This window comes from Mastigoproctus giganteus, chromosome 4, assembly GCF_048544385.1.
Source record: "Mastigoproctus giganteus isolate SK-2022 chromosome 4, ASM4854438v1, whole genome shotgun sequence".
Taxonomy (NCBI): domain Eukaryota; kingdom Metazoa; phylum Arthropoda; class Arachnida; order Uropygi; family Thelyphonidae; genus Mastigoproctus; species Mastigoproctus giganteus.
The window spans coordinates 123534504-123554387 of record NC_143578.1 but is presented as its reverse complement, the minus strand read 5'-3'; the positions used below and the strand labels follow the sequence as shown (position 1 = coordinate 123554387).

Here is a 19884-nt window from a genome sequence, read left to right as displayed (position 1 = left end):
TTTATGTGTGCAATGCAATCACCGAAACCATGTCCATTGAGTACAAAGGAGAGATCTGTAAAAACATTTTAATAAACTTGTAAAACAATTGTAAAATATTAAACCACTGTAACAATGAAATAATATACATTTCAAAAGATTCTAAAGATGTTTCACTTAACGTCTGCAATGCATGCTCAGCACACAATTTTTTATTTCTCTTTCTCACATCATGGCCAAAATTTTTGCCTCTCTGAAATGGATACAACTCTGTAACGCAGATTAAACTTGAACTGCAGTTTGTATTGATAAAACAGTACATTTAATCTTACCATAGTTAGGTGTATTATAGCCTTGTTGCTCTTGCACCGTAAAGCCCATAGAGAAACAAACTCTCTCACTTAGAATGCTCTAGCATTTCTTCCCCATCTTGGAACGAACGGTTACTTTTTCTTTAGCTTTCAGCATATTTTATTGCTTTATTTTATTTAATTATTTATTTATTTTTTATTTTGTGATAGAGTGAGAGAGCAAGAGTGAAAATCTTTATTGCAACAATTAAATAAATATATACAAGACTTGTTGAGTGTAGTTGTCATGTCTGGTTGTTCATGTCAGGATGCTAACATGATTTGGGGATTATTATTATAAGTAAATTTTAAAATATATTAGCTTACATTAGTTTTATTATACATAATTATTATAGAAAGAAGAATTGACAACAGTTCTAACATTTATACATTACAGTGGGTCACATTTCCAATTATGGGAATTATCCAAAGAGCCTCATTAGAACCTTAAATTTCTGTTCTTGATGTTGCCTTACAGATCAGCTTTGTGGGACTATTGGATTTAGTGGAGAGTGGATGCAAGGAGTTTTAGGGTAGCTCTAAGAAATGCACTCTGTGTTCATTCAGAAATGCCAACTTCATTTGTTGGCATTTCTGGATGAACACAGATAGATGTAATTTGATGAGATTGATTGCCAATTCTGTGGTTCAGAATTGAGGAGGAAGCCTGTAGTTATCCCATTTTAAGAGACAATATTCTACTATAAAAATATGGTTTTGTATTAATGGGAGATAAGATGTCCATATTTCTGCTGCAGTCAAGAAGTGCAGTCAGGGTACATCAACACCTTATGCCATCAGCTAGATGATCTTGACGTGGTTTGTAGCTTTGTTATCTGTATATTGCAAATGCATTTTTGTAGTTCATCAGTCAGGTGGTGACTGAACCTCAACTTTGCAGCATAGACAACTCTCTGATCAGAATGCAATGAGACAGTTGGTATAGGAATATTATCAAGAATGGTTGGGGATTTCTTCAGTGACTGCATTATGTGCTCTGATTTTCTTATGTTAATTCATAGGCCAGACTAAGGCGCATTTAGGGCTAGAGCCTCAAGCTGCGAACAAATTTAGACTATGTATATAAAGTGCTTAGCATCATAATACACAGCCATTTCTGAATAAACAGAAAATTTTTTTAAGGTGGCATCGTTTTAGGTTATATCTCATATTGTGAATGCCTTCACAACGAGTTGCCATGATATTGCACTACTTCGAATAAGTAACGCTTCACCTAAGGAGAAGACTAGTGTTACTTATTCTCAGATAGGTACCACCACCCAGACAGCACTGTTTCAGGGCTATTTGGCCCTTCGTCAGTGAGTGGGTAGGTACCCAAGTGATGCAATGATGGCAAAAACAGTTATGAAGTATAACTCCACAATATGAGAGATATGATAACCTAAAACGATGCCACCTTAAAAAAATTTTCTGTTTATTCAGAAATGGCTGTGTATTATGATGCTAAGCACTTTATATACATAGTCTAAATTTGTTCGCAGCTTGAGGCTCTAGCCCTAAATGCGCCTTAGTCTAAATACATCATACACCATCAGGCATCTCTCATATTGTGGAGTTATACTTCATAACTGTTTTTGCCATCATTGCATCACTTGGGTACCTACCCACTCACTGACGAAGGGCCAAATAGCCCTGAAACAGTGCTGTCTGGGTGGTGGTACCTATCTGAGAATAAGTAACACTAGTCTTCTCCTTAGGTGAAGCGTTACTTATTCGAAGTAGTGCAATATCATGGCAACTCGTTGTGAAGGCATTCACAATATGAGATATAACCTAAAACGATGCCACCTTTAAAAAATTTTCTGTTTATTCAGAAATGGCTGTGTATTATGATGCTAAGCACTTTATATACATAGTCTAAATTTGTTCGCAGCTTGAGGCTCTAGCCCTAAACGCGCCTTAGTCTAAATACATCATACACCATCAGGCATCTCTCATATTGTGGAGTTATACTTCATAACTGTTTTTGCCATCATTGCATCACTTGGGTACCTACCCACTCACTGACGAAGGGCCAAATAGCCCTGAAACAGTGCTGTCTGGGTGGTGGTACCTATCTGAGAATAAGTAACACTAGTCTTCTCCTTAGGTGAAGCGTTACTTATTCGAAGTAGTGCAATATCATGGCAACTCGTTGTGAAGGCATTCACAATATGAGATATAACCTAAAACGATGCCACCTTAAAAAAATTTTCTGTTTATTCAGAAATGGCTGTGTATTATGATGCTAAGCACTTTATATACATAGTCTAAATTTGTTCGCAGCTTGAGGCTCTAGCCCTAAATGCGCCTTAGTCTAAATACATCATACACCATCAGGCATCTCTCATATTGTGGAGTTATACTTCATAACTGTTTTTGCCATCATTGCATCACTTGGGTACCTACCCACTCACTGACGAAGGGCCAAATAGCCCTGAAACAGTGCTGTCTGGGTGGTGGTACCTATCTGAGAATAAGTAACACTAGTCTTCTCCTTAGGTGAAGCGTTACTTATTCGAAGTAGTGCAATATCATGGCAACTCGTTGTGAAGGCATTCACAATATGAGATATAACCTAAAACGATGCCACCTTAAAAAATTTTCTGTTTATTCAGAAATGGCTGTGTATTATGATGCTAAGCACTTTATATACATAGTTCATAGGCCAGATTATTGTAGATAATTAGATCTCAGTTAGAGTTTAGCAGCTTGCCTGACCAATTTGTGCTGTGTTGTTCAAGGCTAAAACTTCAATGTGCCGATATTTTCAGATCATCGCCATATATGATTAGGTCAGGTTTGTCATTGACAAAGTGTTGTAGAATGAGAACAGAAGCTTGGAGAGTACTACTCCTTTTGGTACACCTACATTGTTTTCTTTTTGTTTTTGAATACTTGTGGTAACCAGTATTCAAAAACCATAACTTATGTAGCTTGATCATATGTACAAGCTAGTTCATGCATGGAGAAACTGTAGCATGTCGCCTTTTATTGGAAGTGGTCAGCTAACAGATGAAGTAGGGCTAATATATTGGGAGCTAGGTGCAGCTTCCAAGTTGTTATTCATTATTGAGACTTCTGCATGGTTGTTGAACACAGTTAGCATGGTATTGGTAGTCACTAATATGTTTGTGGTGAACCTTGCAGGAACAGCATAGTGAATTCTTGGAATTGTATCAGGTATGGTTTGTTTTTGTTCTTTCTGTTGGAGAAAGAACAAAAACACAACTAAGGCATTGCTAAAACAAAAGTCCCAGTGAACATCAGGCAGCAAATGAACCATTTTCGAGATAGTGCACATTTTCTGTTAAGATCCTCTGACTATCGAAGTACTAGTTTAGTAAAAAGCTGTGAATCCTTTGCTAAGGGTGGTTTTATTAAACATAAGATAATACATTTTTAATTTTTTGTTTCAACACCACAGGATTTTACAAATGTTACATGTTACAGGATGTTCTTTATAACACCCTTTCCTCAACATCACGTATTATGCTTCTGGGCGTACCTGCTCGTACTCCATGTGCGAATGCCCATGTTCTCTAAGGCGTTGATGTACCCTGATGAATGTGCACCTGTTGGGCTGCCTTCGTTGGGGAAATGCTTCTTGGTACAAACGTGCAGTCTCAAGTGCACTGCTGTTGGCTTTACCATACATTCCATGTATGTCCACATACTCTTTGTTGTTGTAACCTCTTTCCATGTTGAATATCCTTTGACAAGTACTAGTATGCCTGCTACGTTTCAGAGCATTAAGAGAGGGAAATGGAGAGAATGAGCATAACCTAACCTAAATAAACAAGTCAATGGTGGATCCCAATTGTACAGTTCACCTTGTCAGTGGTGGATCCCAACTACAAATGTGCAATATCTCGAAAACCATTCACTTAAGGACCCGTGTTTACTAGGCTTTTTTTGCATATTGTAGTCTGTACAGTTCACCTTTAAATTATTGACCATCACTTTTGAAACACTGTGTGTGTGTGTGTGTGTGTGTGTGTGTGTGTGTGTGTGTGTGTGTGTGTGTGTGTGTGTGTGTGTGTGTGTGTGTGTGTGTGTGTGTGTGTGTTATAATTTTTGTTTCTTTTTATTTATAACATTTATAGATATTTACTATATATATATATTACATGTATATGAGTATAATAGTGATTCTAGTGTGCCACAACAACAAAAAGGTTGAGAAACACTGGTTTATATAGTAATATAGATACTGAGAACTCCTATAAACATTGAAACTTCACTTGATATTTTGGAAGCAACAACAATTAAAAAGTAATAGTCTAGTATGTTGAATGAACTGTAAGTTTCTCAATATTACGTTTGTTTGTTTGTTATTTGATTTTTAGGAGCATTAGCAACTAAGGCCATATTGCTCCAGGGATATGCGGTGGTCATTCCCTGACCTTTCCCCATCCTCCATATTTGGTGTTCACAAGCTCCGAACCCCAGCCAAATCAAGAAGCGTGTGCTACGCACTGCTGCTCCTGCCCACCTGGCTATGGAGATGCCTCAATATTGCATAATGAATAATCAAATTGCTGCTTTTAAATATGGAATTGTTATTAATTTAATCTCATCTCATGAAATTAGCTTCCACATTTTAACCCATACTGCGTGACAGAAGAGATATCGTTTTTTAATATTGTGGTTCTGTCAAACAGTAAAAAAAAAAATTAGATGTAAAATGTTATAATTCTGTAGTATTTTTTAGATTTGCATTAATTTTTGTTGTTTTGTGTATTATGTACAGTCCTTTGTTATTATGAAAATTTATATAGATACCATGTTGTATTTATTTATTTTATTTTTTTTTTTTTCACTTTGCTGCAACTGGAAAATAAGTTTCATTCAACAAAAATGTTCTTATTCATTCTAGCCCAGCCTGGAACTATACTTGAGCAGCCACCAAATCAAATTTTGTTTCTTACCAATCTTCCTGAAGAAACAAATGAAATGATGCTGTCAATGCTCTTCAATCAGTAAGTATAAAATGTTATTTTAATTTTATAATTGGCATATGTGATTAATGTAATCAGTAATGAATTATTTTAATTTTTGTAAGTTCTTACATCAGTTGCCCTAAACAGAAAAGGCTGTAATGCTCACAAAAATTGGCTTGCGGGCTCTCTCTCTCTCTCTCTCTCTCTCTCTCTCTCTCTCTCTCTCTCTCTCTCTCTCTCTCTCTCTCTCTCTCTCTCTCTCTCTCTCTCTCTCTCTCTCTCTCTCTCTCTCTCTCTCTCTCGTTTTAAACTAATCATAAAAATGTTCTATGGCCTAAGATTTCTATGACTGTAGGTGCTGAACATATAAAGAGGTTGCTGTAGTAATCACTGTTATTCGAATATTTTGTTTTATGAGCAATTACAAATAAAGTGAATTTAGGAATTCTGTTGTCTAGGGTGGTGACAGTGCCATTTTGCTGCATGGCAGCAACAAAATATGTATGCTAATCATTCCACATTATAATACCTAACTCTGCACAGGTATTATAATGTGGAATGATTAGCATACATATTTTGTTGCTGCCATGCATTTATTTCCCCAAGGTCAAGGAATCACACAGTTGTTCCTTGACCTTTGGGGAAATAAATCGTAATTGCAAGGACTGATATCAGGATATATGGGGGTAGTGTAGCACTTCCTACTTGTAATCAGTGAAAACAATCTGTACAGACTGTGATATTAGCCTTGCATTGTCATTGCTGGTATTTCTCATATGTATAAGATCATCTTTGATCATAAGATTGAGTGCATGGGATTGGCTCGTGAAATCTGTGGCCACTTCTGATGTCTTTTTGGGTATAATTTCCTATGAAGAAATGTTGTGTAGCGGTCTCCAATTACTGATCTTTCAAGTTCTGCATGATTTTATTATTTATTTCACCTCTGTTTCTGGTAACTTTTTGAAAAGCATGGTGAAGGTGGATACTCCCACAGAACTAATTGTGACTTCAGTTCAGCATCAAAGTCATGTCCATGTCTCATCAGTGGCAGCAGTGCATTTTAAACACTCTTCATCATCTAATTGGTTACATGTGATTAACTGCATTACAATTAGTCATTTTGAATAATCTGATGTTGAAATAGAGGATATACTGTACACTGAGTGGACAGAAATCATAGGATACCTACCTAGTAACATGGCGAGGCATTGAGTCCATTAGTACATGAAAGCATTTCGCGGGTATTTACCTCCATGCTTGCTGCACCGCTGTCCATAATTCTGTCGCATTCCTGGGTGGCAGATCCAAAGCTCAAATGGACCATTCCACATCATCCCAAAGGTGCTTTACAGGTTCACGTCTGGTGAGTGGGGAGGCCATTCCATAGTGGTAAACTCGGCGGAATGCTTTTCGAAATATGTTCTAGTCACCACGACTCTGGGAAGGTGCATTGTCCTGCCGGAAGAGTCCCTCCATCTTCAACTGTCTTAGTCCCCTTTAACAACTGCACCCTCTTTCTTCATCTTCCAACTAAGGATTCTTGATTTCTTTGTATATCCGAGTAGCACTTTCACTCTACAAGAAATAGGGAAAGGCCCAGAAAGGGAATCCACCTTTCTGTTTTTTTTTCTATAAATACTAATTACTAACCCAGCCGCTTGGTCACCTCGTGGCACTGCTCCTGCCTCCCCGTGGCGGGGCCGGTAACCTGGGTGGAAAAGATAATCCCCCAGGGCCAAAAGGAGCCATCGTGGATTCTACAAATTTTCCACCCTTAGAGCCTTCAAGCTCAAGACCAGAATATTGTAATGAAGACAAGGAAAATAGCCAACCCAAAAGGCTTCGAACAGAAACACACTGTTCAGACATTCCCAATTTTTTGGTGATACACTCTGTCTACCCAGCCTGTGGGTAAGTTATCTCCGTTCGTGATTCAAAGACATCTAATCTATTGCAGGATCACCAAAAATGGTAAAGCGACTCCAATCCGGAGATCTCCTGATTGAAACAGCCACCACAAAACATTCGGAGTGGCTATTAAAGACAACGACATTTGCTGGGTTGCCAGTATCTGTTACTCCCCACAATACCTTAAATTCATCAAAAGGTGTCATCACAGAATGGGACTTAATTACTGTGTCTGAGGATGAATTAGTACAAGAACTTAGCAACCAAAAGGTAATCAGCGCTAAAAGAATAATGACAAAAAAAGATGGAAATCTCATTCCAACTCGTTCCATCATTTTAACTTTTAGTACTCCTGATTTGCCATCCTCAGTAAAAGCTGGATATTTATATATTTAAACTGCCGAATTCGTCCATACATCCCAAATCCTCTTCGCTGTTTTAAATGCCAGAAATATGGCCATTCACAGATGGCATGCAGAGGTGACGCCATCTGTCCTATTTGTGGAGCAAAGGATCATACGTAGGCAGATTATCCAGCCGCAATTCCCATCTGCCCCAACTGCAAAGGCAATCACCCCGCATTTTCTAAAACATGTGAAATGTGGAAAACAGGTAGGAATATCCAAAAATATAAAGTAGAACATAAAGTCACATATCCTGAGGCACGCAGACAAATAATGCTGACCATGCCAAGTCCATCTTATGCCTCTCGAACCCGAAGTTTTCATACAACTGCAATTCAAACAGATGTGTCGATACCGCCCAACGTCTCACTAATTGGGTTAAAGCAACCATATCAACCACAGGAAAAGAAAATTCTAAAACGAAAACCAGCAATGCCACCAACACCCCAATTAGTATCCCAAATGATACTGAGACTGTCTCAAATGACACAGAAAAATTCCCAATTGAGACTCGGACAGTTCCGCATAACAAAGAAAAACTAAAAACTGCTAAAGATAAGAATAAACCTGAATCATCAGCCAGTAGTATGGAAGTAGATGTAAACCCAGATCATGAAGAACCCATACTAGAACTTCACGCAAATGACACGATGGATACCGGACGCCCTACTTTCCCGAAAAAAATCCTCTTCAAACAAAAAACAGTCAGATGATTCATCCTCAACTAAACCAAAATGAACCACAACATCTTACAATGGAATTGCAGAGGCTTTCGTTCCAACACAGACGATATTCAATACCTAATTAACCAATATTCTCCGGTTGCCTTTTCTTTACAGGAAACTTATCTAACCACACAAATTTCTCCTTCGATAAAGAACTATTGGATTTATCGAAGAGATCGAAATACTGCTAACGCTGCCCATGGTGGTGTGGCAATCCTAGTAAATTCAAAGATCCCATCTAAACATATCCCACTCCAAACTGAAATAGAAGCTGTTGCTGTTCGTATAACTCTCCATGGTACAATAACACTAGTCTCAATCTATCTACCACCAAACTGTACTTGCTCTTTAAAAGATCTTGAAGACCTCTTTATACAGATACCTCCACCTTTCTGTATATTAGGGGACTTTAACGGGCACCACCCATTATGGGGCTCTACTAAATTGGATAGACGAGGTAGACTAATTGAAAGTTTTTTGGAGGCACTAAATCTCACTGTACTCAATACAGGTGCACCGACACACGTACAGCTCCCAGCAGGACACACCTCAGCAATAGATCTCTCAATTTGTTCACCAGTACTAGTCCCAACCATAGAGTGGTATGTAATAAACGATCCCATGGGCAGTGACCACTTCCCAATAGTATGCAACTTTCTGAAAGCAAAGACTCCTTCATTTCAACCCTACAGAAAGTAAAGACACGATACCACTATCAAATCTGCCGGGCCGAAAGCATTATAATTACTGGTGGAATGACAAATGCACCACAGCAAAGAGAGCAAAAAATAAAGCCTGGAATTTGTTTCGGCAGTGCCCAAGCACAGTCAATCTTATTAATTATAAGAAATTAAGGGCAAAAGCACGCTTTATACAAAAGCATGCAAAGAAAGAATCCTGGACCCGTTTTGCATCCAGTTTTCACAGAAATACTGATCCCAAAATAATATGGAAAAGAATTAGACAGCTGTCTGGTAAGTTTCCTACCATACCTTCTCCAATCCTCTCTTGGAATGGGCAAGATATATCTAATCCTGTAGATATAGCCAATGCTTTGGGCAATATTTTTGCAGAAATCTCAGCAACATCAGCCTATACTAGCTCATTCCAAAGAATTGAAAACACTAAAGAAAAGCATGGTATTAATTTTGAAACTTTAAACCTTCTCCCATATAATAAACCTCTGCAATATTCTGAACTGTTACATGTCATTAGAACAGCCCACAATGGTGCTGCTGGACCAGATGGGATTTATTATGTCATGCTACAACATCTTAATGACAAAGCTTTGCGCCTCCTCCTAGTCTTTTACAATCGTATATTTTTAGAAAATGTTTTTCCAGTTTCTTGGCATCACTCTACAGTTTTGGCATTCCTAAAACCTGGAAAAGATCCATCCAACCCATATAGCTATAGACCCATATCTCTCTCAAGCTGCCTCAGTAAAATCCTTGAGAAAATTATCCACAGAAGACTCATCTGGATCATTGAGTCGGAAGAGCTAATGAGCCATAGTCAATATGGCTTTCGTCAAAACAGGTCATGCTTAGACCTTATGGTCAAGGCTGAATTTGCCATCCGTAATGCTTTTGTCAAACATGAACATCTAGTAATGGTTTCAATAGACATAGAGAAGGCATTTGATACAACCTGGAGGCATGGTATACTTAGTGATCTGTACTTTCTCGGACTACGTGGCAACCTTCCTATATTTATTAAGAACTTTCTACATACTAGATCATTTCAAGTTCGATACCAACATGCCCTCTCTTCAACTTTCATTCAGGAAGAAGGTGTTCCACAGGGATCAGTATTGAGTGCCACGCTTTTTGCTATTAGAATTGATTCCATCACCAAACAGCTTCCAAACACAATTGAGACTTATCTATATGCAGATGACCTTTCCATCTCCTGCCATTCCCAAAACATGAGATCTATTGAAAGACAGCTTCAAATTTCACTAAATAAAATACAACAATGGGCCAGCCTCAATGGCTACTGACTCTCTCAGCAGAAAACAACTGCAATCCATTTTTGCAGACAACGAAAACTTCATCCGGATCCTGAACTTCAAATTTCCAATGTCTCCATCCCAATCGCTACTAACATCAGATTTCTAGGATTAATCCTTGACCACAAATTAAATTTCCTAGATCATATTAAAAATGTACGGAATTCCTGTCTGAAAAAGATAAACATACTCAGAGCTTTATCCGCCCGAACGTGGGGTGCAGATCGTACTTCCCTGCTTCGGTTGTACAAGGCATTAATCAGATCCCGTCTCGATTATGGTGCTCCAATCTATGATTCTGCCAGAAAGAGTGCATTACGCTGGCTTGATCCTATTCAACACAGTGCTTTGAGAATTGCAATTGGTGCGTTCAGAACATCGCCAGCACATAGTCTCTACATAGAAGCTCACGAGCCCCCACTAACTTTACGCAGGAAAACACTGTTATTGGAATATGCTGTCAAGATACAAAGTTGTGCCTCTCATCCCGTTCAGTCATACCTTTTAAACCCACCATTAGAAAACCTATACAGAAACAAACCCAGCATAGTTAAACCAGTTGGTCTTCGCCTTCTTGAACTGGCGCAGGTTTGGAATATTTCCATCCGGAAAGTACAGCAGATACCAACCTTTACTCAACCACCATGGGCTCCTCCTCCTCTTCCAACATGTGACACTTACCTCTGCCAATGGAGAAAGAATACTTTGCAAGCAATAAACTTCAAACAAATTCATGATGTTCACATTCAAAGATATATTGATTTCTACCAAATTTATACAGATGGCTCTAAATCTAATTCAAATGTTGGAGCAGCTGCAGTGTTTCCAAATACAGTTGTATCAGTATCCCTTCCATCAGATTTTAGTATATTTTCTGCTGAATTGTATGCAATAAAACTTGCTTTAGAAAATCTCTATTCTGACTGTTCTTTAAAATCTGTTATTTATACTGATTCCCTCAGCTCAATCATGTTGCTAAGTAATTGCGAAGATAAAGTTCACCCTGTTCTAGATGAAATCAGAAGCTTGTTGCTACAAGTCAAAAAACGTCACCAACTGGTTGCTTTTTGTTGGATACCAGCCCGTTCCGGTATTTTAGGCAATGAACTGGCTGATAAAGCTGCAAAAAATCCAACTACCTTTGATTTAACCAATATCCCTGTTCCAGCATCAGATTGTGTACTAACCGTTCATGCTGCTTGCCTATCACAATGGACAGCACTCTGGCACTCTCAGACTGATAATAAACTCTTTCAGTTTAAACAAGATCCGAAAATTTGGCGTTCCATTGTCCGTACATCGAGACGAGAAGAAGTAGTCCTTTCAGGGGCAAGAATAGGTCATACTCATCTGACACATCTTTATTTACTCACAGGAGGTGATCCACCACAGTGTACACATTGCTCTAACAACTTGACTGTTAGACATATTCTAATTGGCTGCCCCTACTATAAACAACACAGAGCTTCATCCTTGATCTCACTGATAAATAATCGTAAACCAATAACTCTTGAAAATCTCATTGGTGATAACGCTAATATTTCTGAATTTTTTGACTTCCTCAAGCAAACTGGACTTTTTAATAATTTCTGATTTAAAATTTTCTTTTGATTTTATGGAAATTCCTCATCTCTTAAAATAATAAGTGAATAGGCACATTATAGCCATAGATGCTTATGTGCCATTAAGCCTCCATAACAACAACAACAACAAAGCCAACTAAGGACTGCATGATCGCTTTTGGCTAATGATTTGTGTACTGTGAGCACCATGATGCTGTCTGTTTTGCAGGTTGTAATCAGGTCTAGAATAATCTTACCCTTAGTATTTTGTCCTTCCCCCCCTAGCGAATTTCCCTTACACTTTCTCTTCCATTCCATTTTCTTGTAAAGGTTCTCTTCATTACCTTCTGGTCTGTAGCATATCCCCACTCTCACATTATCTTTGCATCCATCTACTTCACACCACATAGATTCCATTCTGGCATGTATAAGTTCTGAACCTGGGAAAGTTTTTGTGCTGAAGCTGCTTTTAATAAGAAAACATGATACCCATCTTGTCTGTCATTCCTAAATTATAATATGTATAATTACATTATGCATATTATGGTGAAACTCATGACCTATTTCTGGGTGACACTACATTTCCATTAGATCTGTTGTGTCGGGATTAGTGTCCTTAACAAGCAGTTTGAATTCACACATTCCATTGATGTCACATCAAACATTACTGTAAACAGGTTAAGACAGCATTTTTATTTTCCTCCCCTTGGAAGTTATTTAAGCTTGTTTACCTCTAATTAGTTTCCCCTCAATGAACAGAGTGCATTATAGCCTTAGTTGCTAATGCTCCAATAAAACCCAACCAACCAACCCCAATGAACAGATTCGCTGAACACTTAAAGGTTCATCATTGATGTTGGCTGAGATTAGACCGGGGTTCGAGCCCTTGACCACCAAATACGGAGGATGCAGAAAGGTCAGGGAATGACCACCGCATATCCCCGGAGCAATATGGCCGTAGTTGCTAATGCTCCTAAAATCCAAATAACAATCTTGATGTTGGCTAAAGCCCTTGCACCACCTTCAAACGTGTGTTCAAATGATGTATTCTGTCTCTGCAAAATAGATTCCTTCTACTTTGGGTTGGTAGTGTGTAGAAAGAATATATTGTTACTTGATAAATTTTTTTTACATTGGTGAAAATTACTCTCCAAGAGACTTGGAGTCCCGGAAGTTTTGAATTAATCCACAAGGCTTTCAACATATAGTTCTGACCTGATCTACAGGTTTTTTTTTTCCCCCCAGCATGTTTTGTATTTATCCAACACATCATCAGTTCATGTGCATTTAATATCCGTAGTCACCACTTATGCTGTATCTCCCCCTCTTAAAATCTGACAGTCTAGTGCTAGTCCATCTATTTTTGTTACAAAAAACATTACTCGTTTTTCTGGAAATAGAATCTCCCAATAAAACTAAATCCTCTTGAAGTAGAGCACTTAAATTATGTTTGTTCTTTGGTCCGAATGTGGGTGGGGTGCATTACTATTCCAGTGTGTAGAAAGGACCTATCGAATGGGTGCACCGCTTCGTGAATTTAACTGGCTGCCCGGCTACAATTTAAGCCATTCTTGTTGTATCGTACGGTACTGGTCTGGTTGCTGATCTTGATAAATATTAATTCGAGCATACTATGTGATTGAGGTCAATGCAACGGGAGCATATAATGTTAAATTATGCAATTAATTTTTGCTCTGGATCGCTTGTCACATTTATAAATAACAGAAGATTTTATAATATTGTGAAATCGATAGTCTCAATGTACATGCCCTACTACACTGCTGCAGCACGCCTTCCAATAAAAGGAAACCTGCTGAAATTCCTGCAGTCCCTACTAACTTGCCGATCCATTTATTTGCATTACAGACAGTCAGATCCTCCAACAACCAGTTGGAGGATCTGACTGACTGTTTGCAGGAGTTCCACAAGGTGGCGTCTTATCTGTGGACTCCTCTTTACAACAATTAATGATGATCCCTTTCTGCAAGGGCAGGGATGATGTTTACACATATGCAGATAATATTAAGATATTGACGGTCATCCAATCAGCCTTGTCTAACAATGCATTGTGTGACCAGATCAATCATAAGCTCAAGGAACTATCAATATACTTAGAAAAATTTTAAAAAAGAAAAATGTTAGAAAAATTTGGCCTAGCCCTAAATCCACAGAAGACTGTAATGATGATGTACTCTCTCTCTCTCTCAAAAAATCACCTATGCTTGTACATCCAGAACTAAATGGGACATCCATCCCAATTGTGACAACTCATAGAGATCTGGAAATAATATTTGACACCAAACACATTCACGGCCCATATTGATGTGTTTGTAAAGAGATTAAACTATCTATATTGGATAACTGAACAACACCTCTTACACATGAAACAAACTGCAAGATACATAAGAACAATGGTGTATTTGGCCATATTGTATGGTGCTGAATTGTGGGCGTCAGCCACCCCTACCCACATTAGGAGAATATATGCGACTGAATTCTAGCTGCTGAAGTGGGCCAACAATAAACACCATCTGTCCCATCAGTTAAACACCATACAACTTACTGAACAGCTTAAACTACAGCGTTTACCAGACATCATTGACTGGAAACGATTGTTAACCACAATAATGATGACTGGTGTGATCTCTTCACCTTGCTTCTGGCAGCTATGTAAGTGGCACATCCCATGTCTGTCTTAAGAGACACCAAATCCCTGAGGATGAAAGCAAACAGACTGAAGATAGCTGATAGGTTCATATCAGCCAGGGCGTTGAAATTCATCCACTGCTTATCTCAAATTGGAATTGACCTCGAAAGGCTAATAGAAGATCTGAAGTACAGGAAACAAACCACAATGTGGTTTGCTCAAGTTACTTTTGCCTAACAGTTCGGTGCATTCTGGAATAACTATGTGACTTGATGCTGTACTTATGTGAACAAATGTGCCACGTCTATAGTGTATTCAGTGGTGGTGCTGTTATATTCCTTTATATTGTATTATATGTAAATCCTCTTGGCATATACTGCCATGAAGGGTATTTGTGTCTCACCAGTGTAACACCTATGTATCTTGATAGGGCAAATAAATATTTATTTTTTTAAATATTACACTTCCCCACCCAGCACTACTTCATAATGCCACCCGGCTGGCAAAATTTTCTGGGCAGAACACTGTATATTCATTAGATAATTGAATCGTTGACTAGTTATAGGTTTTATCTCTAGGGCGAGCACCCATTTCTTCAGTGACTATAATCGCTGAAGAAATGGGTGCTCTTCTATTAGTATCTATATAATATCAGTGTAGATACACTATAGATAACTCTTGAGAAACTACAATGTAGTGTGGGAGGCATCATTTGCTCTATATCTCATATTGTGCTCTTCCTTCATAACGAGTTTCCATGGTATTGCGCTACCTCGAATAAGTAACGCTTCACTAATTGAGAAGACTATTGTTACTTATTTTCAGTGAGTACCACTACCCATATGGCACTGTTTCGAAGCTATTGGCCTATCATCGGTTGGTGGGCAGGTACCCTGTTATTGCAGACATGACAACTCAGTTGTCATGTCTGCAATAACATTAGTTAGCATTAGTAGAGGCACACAATGCATGCTTATGCAGCATCAGCCAAAAAAAAAAAAAAGCTCCGATTTCACCCCTCCATTCGTTCCAAATATCTGTCTGCTCAGCCTTAAATTTATTTAGGCTATAAACTTCCACAACAAAAGTTGGAAGTCTGTTCCACCAATCAACTACCCTCTGGCTAAAGGCAAACTTCCACACATCTATCCTACAACTAACTGTCTTTCTTCAATTTGAATTTATGTCCTCTCAGGTGATTATTCTGAGCAAGAGGAAAAATCCCATCAGCATTGAGCATGCTCAAACCATTCAAGGCTTTATACACCTCAATCAGACCACCTCGCAGGTGCCTAGTCTCCAAATACTGTAATCTGCAAAACTTAAGTCTTTCTTCGTAAGAGCAACCCTTTGTTCCATTCGCTAATCTTGTTGCCCTTCTCTGTACTTGTTCCAACAGCTCTACATCCTTCTTAAAATGAGGCCTCCAGACCTGTATACAGTACTCAAGGTGTGGCCTGGCCATCGCCTTATACAAGGGGATAATCACCTCCTTATCCCTGCTAGAAAAATTCCTGTATGTCATTGACAAGACACCATGAATTACTCATGCAGACCATCTGCACTGCTCAGAAAACTTCATATCTGCCTGCACAATTACCCCCAGGTCCTTTTCATTCTCTAGCACTGTCAGTGTAGTACCACAGAGTTGATACATTACTCTGGGTTTACTGCTTCCCATATGTAGTACTTTACATTTGTCAATGTTAAACTTCATTTGCCACCTCTCGGCCCATCTGCTCAACTTTTTTAGATCCTGTAGCAGTAGCATACTGTCATTAGTGTCATTAACAATTCTGCCAACCTTCGTAGTTTCTTAAGAGTTATCTATGGTGTATCTACACCGATATTATATAGATATTAAACTCTTACTCTTAACATATTATGCCTTTTGCATTTAGTTACTTTTAATATTTAAAATTAACTAAATGCAACAAGCATAATAATTTTAAATGTTATCATATAAACCTTTTGGCATCTCTCATATTGTGATTATCTTCAACTGGGTTGTCATGTCTGCAATACCAGAGTACCTGCCCACCCACCAATGATAGGCCAATAGCTTTGAAACAGTGCCGTATGGGTGGTGGTACTCACTGAGAATAAGTTAACAATAGTCTTCTCTATTAGTGAAGCTTTACTTATACGAGGTAGTGCAATGCCATGGCAACTCGTTGTGAAGGAAGAGCACAATATGAGATAAAGAGCAAATAATGCCTCCCATACTACCATTGTAGTTTCTTAAAGAGTTATCTATGGTGTATCTTCACCGATATTATATAGATATTAAACTCTTACTCTTGACGTATTGTGCCTTGTGCATTTAGTTATTTTTAAATATTCTTCTATTAGTATAACTAGTTTTAATTGAGATCTATACATTTCTTACATCGGTAAGAAAGAAAAGAACCCTTGATCTGAGTTATGATTATCAACCTTTGAATATATATGACACAGGCTGTGCATGTGTTGAATTCGTGAATCATGTAGAAATAACCTATTTCCATCTGAGTTATAATATCCTTGAATGAAATATTCATTATGGATCTTGTAACAACCATTATTAAGGTAAGAATTAAACTGGTGTATTATTACTGTAATTGAATAGCTACTAAAACTGTCTACTATGGAACTTAAAAATTTGAGTTCAGTAGTACTTAAAAATTGAAGTTTAGTATTTACTTGATTAAGTTTGCAAGATAGCTAACTCGTCTTATTAGTTTTCTTTTAGCCATAATTTTACAACAAAATTACAGAAAGAAAAGATATTTAAACAAATGAAGGAAAAACAAAATGTCGTCTAAAATTAATTAAAAATTAATAATAATTACCTATTTCCATTATTGTTTTGATAATTACCTATTTTAATTTTATAATCAAATTCAGGAAATTGTTTTTTATTCTTTCTGAAAACGTGTTCAAATATCTGTTTTCCCAGATTACAGTTAACAGATAAGAGCAGGTGGTGACTTGCAAGCTGATCGTGACTGGGACATTCAGATCTACCGACTCGCTTGGTTTTGGTCTGTCTGCCTCAAGCTATCGTGCGATCAGGTTGTATACAGAGTGTTTCTGTGATTTCTGTATTGTGACTTTATTTATTAAATAATTTTGCAATCCTTACAATTTAAAATGGCATCAAGTGATAGAGGAGTTAAAGGAAAGCATGTGAACTTAAATATGGCACAGAAATTAGAGCTAATTGAAAATTAGAACAAGGTGGGTTTTTTTTTTTACATTAAGAACAATAAAAATCCCCCCCCCCCAGTTACATTTGATTTAACGACACCCCTTCTCCCCTATTAGTCTGTTAAATCGAGGGTTTACTGTGTGTGTGTGCGCGTGCGTGCGTGCGTGTGTGTGTGTGTGTGTGTGTGTGTACATACATACAGGGTGATTCACTACCAGTGTGACAAATTTGCAGGTGTAGGGGGTACAATGACGAATCGGAATCACATAGCATTGTAGGGTCCGAAATGCCTTCTTCATGCAGTAGAGGACATGAAGTCAGCATTTGTGAACCGTTTCTGTTGAAGAAACCAAGTAGCAAAAGTCCTCCGGAGTGGATAATCCGCAGGCTCCAATGATTGGACGCGTTGCAGATGGTATGAACTCATTTGGTTTGTTGACAGTATCCTCCATACAGTGGATTGGGAAATACCCAATCGTTGGCCTATCACTCGAGTACTCGTACTCGGATTGCCTTCTGCAAGACGTAGGACATTCTCCTCATTGTCTGGTGTCCTCGTTTGCTCTCGATTCATGGTACCTCTCGTGAAACAACCAGCCTCACGTAACCTTCTGTGTACGCGTGTGAAAATCGTATGATGAGGAGCACGCCTGTGCGGGAAACGTTCCTGGTACAAGCGCAGAGCAGCTTGCCTGTTACAGTCCGCAGCTCCATACGCGAGGTGCATGTCGGCCAGTTCAACGTTTGAATACTCGTCCATCCTACTGCCTCAGGAACTGGTTCGCAAATGCTGACTTCCAGCAGGATCGCTGTTCACACGACCTCCCGTTCAACGTCCTCTACTGCATGGCGAAGGCATTTCGGACCCTGCAATGCTATGTGATTCCGATTCGTCTTTGTGCCCATACACCTCCTGCAAGTTTGTCGCACTGGTAGTGAATCACCCTGTGTGTGTGTATATATATATATATATATTTTTTTTTTTTTTTTTTACTCACTCATTCATCTTTTTTCTCGCACACCAGATTGTCCCTTGAGGTAATAGGTTGTTCCATATTGTTGTTCATATATACATGACAGTCTGTTCTTTATATATATTACCAAATTGTGATATATAATGTAATGAATCGAACAGTCTTACAAAGTATTCAAAGTATTTTTGTTTACTGCAGCCTCCAGGGTTTCCCCTATTGCCGCAATGATTCTTGTAGGTTTTTTAAGCCGGCGAGTGTGTGTATGGGGAGGTTTTTGTTTGAGTGTTTGTTTTGTTGAGTGTTGTATGCCGGCACCTGGGGACTTTGCAGCCAGGAGGCAAGAACAGATATATCTTGCGTCCTGACTCCCGTCCCTAGCTACGTGGAGGCGCTCCAGGGAGTCTGGTTATCACAAAAGGAGGTTCTTGAACCTCTATATGTTTATACAATAATATTAAAATAGAGATAAATATAGCAATAAAAGAGTAAATCATCAAGTGTGGATAGAGTTGGTTTAGTTGAGTGGGGATCAATTAATGGAGTGAATGTTTCTAGTGTGTTTTACATACAATATGGTAATAATTTAAAATAAGTTAAGTTTCGTCAGGAGATTAAAGCATAGCGTGTGGATGAATTTAGATTTAGTTAAGGGGAGCAGTAAAGTAGTGGGTGTTTCTAGTGAGTTTAGCATGTTCAATGTTTAGGTTGTCCAATGATCTATACCAAATATTGGCCCTTGTAGGGGCCCATCCTGCCAGAAGAGGGCACGGCGTAACAATCAATTCCATGCACCTGCGGCAGCCACGACGGAGCCGCGGCGACAGACACAAACCAGTGCACCACAACCGCGGCACCCCCGGAGCCACAGCAAACCTGAACAAAAGTGAACACTTCTAAGTTAGTAATTACTACAATTTTACAGTTGACAATATAAATACTTGGCAAAACAGCCACTGTCACAACAACACTACGGCCGAAGACACAACCAGTGTCCTTAACCACAGCGCTACCGCAACAGCCACTTAACAGTTCTAAGGTAGTTAAGAATATCTTATAATTATCATAGCTATACAGTTCACAGTTATCTTTGCTCGTCCTACAGGGTTTAATTTCATCTTGAGGGGAAGCACCGCATTCAAGACACACATTCTTGCAGGGCTCAATCCTGTCCTAGAGTGTGTGGAGATG

The 19884-nt window shown here is 38.6% G+C and overlaps 1 protein-coding gene across 2 annotated transcripts in view; it reads left to right on the top strand.

Annotated features, from left to right (window-relative positions):
- snf (U1 small nuclear ribonucleoprotein A snf) overlaps window positions 1-19884 on the top strand; it is a 162060-nt gene that overhangs the window by 120126 nt on the left and 22050 nt on the right. For both annotated transcript variants that reach the window (XM_090371777.1, XM_090371778.1), the window contains exon 5: window positions 5209-5311. In XM_090371777.1, the coding sequence (XP_090227903.1) occupies window positions 5209-5311 (103 nt within the window). The remainder of the gene's footprint in view (window positions 1-5208; window positions 5312-19884) is intronic.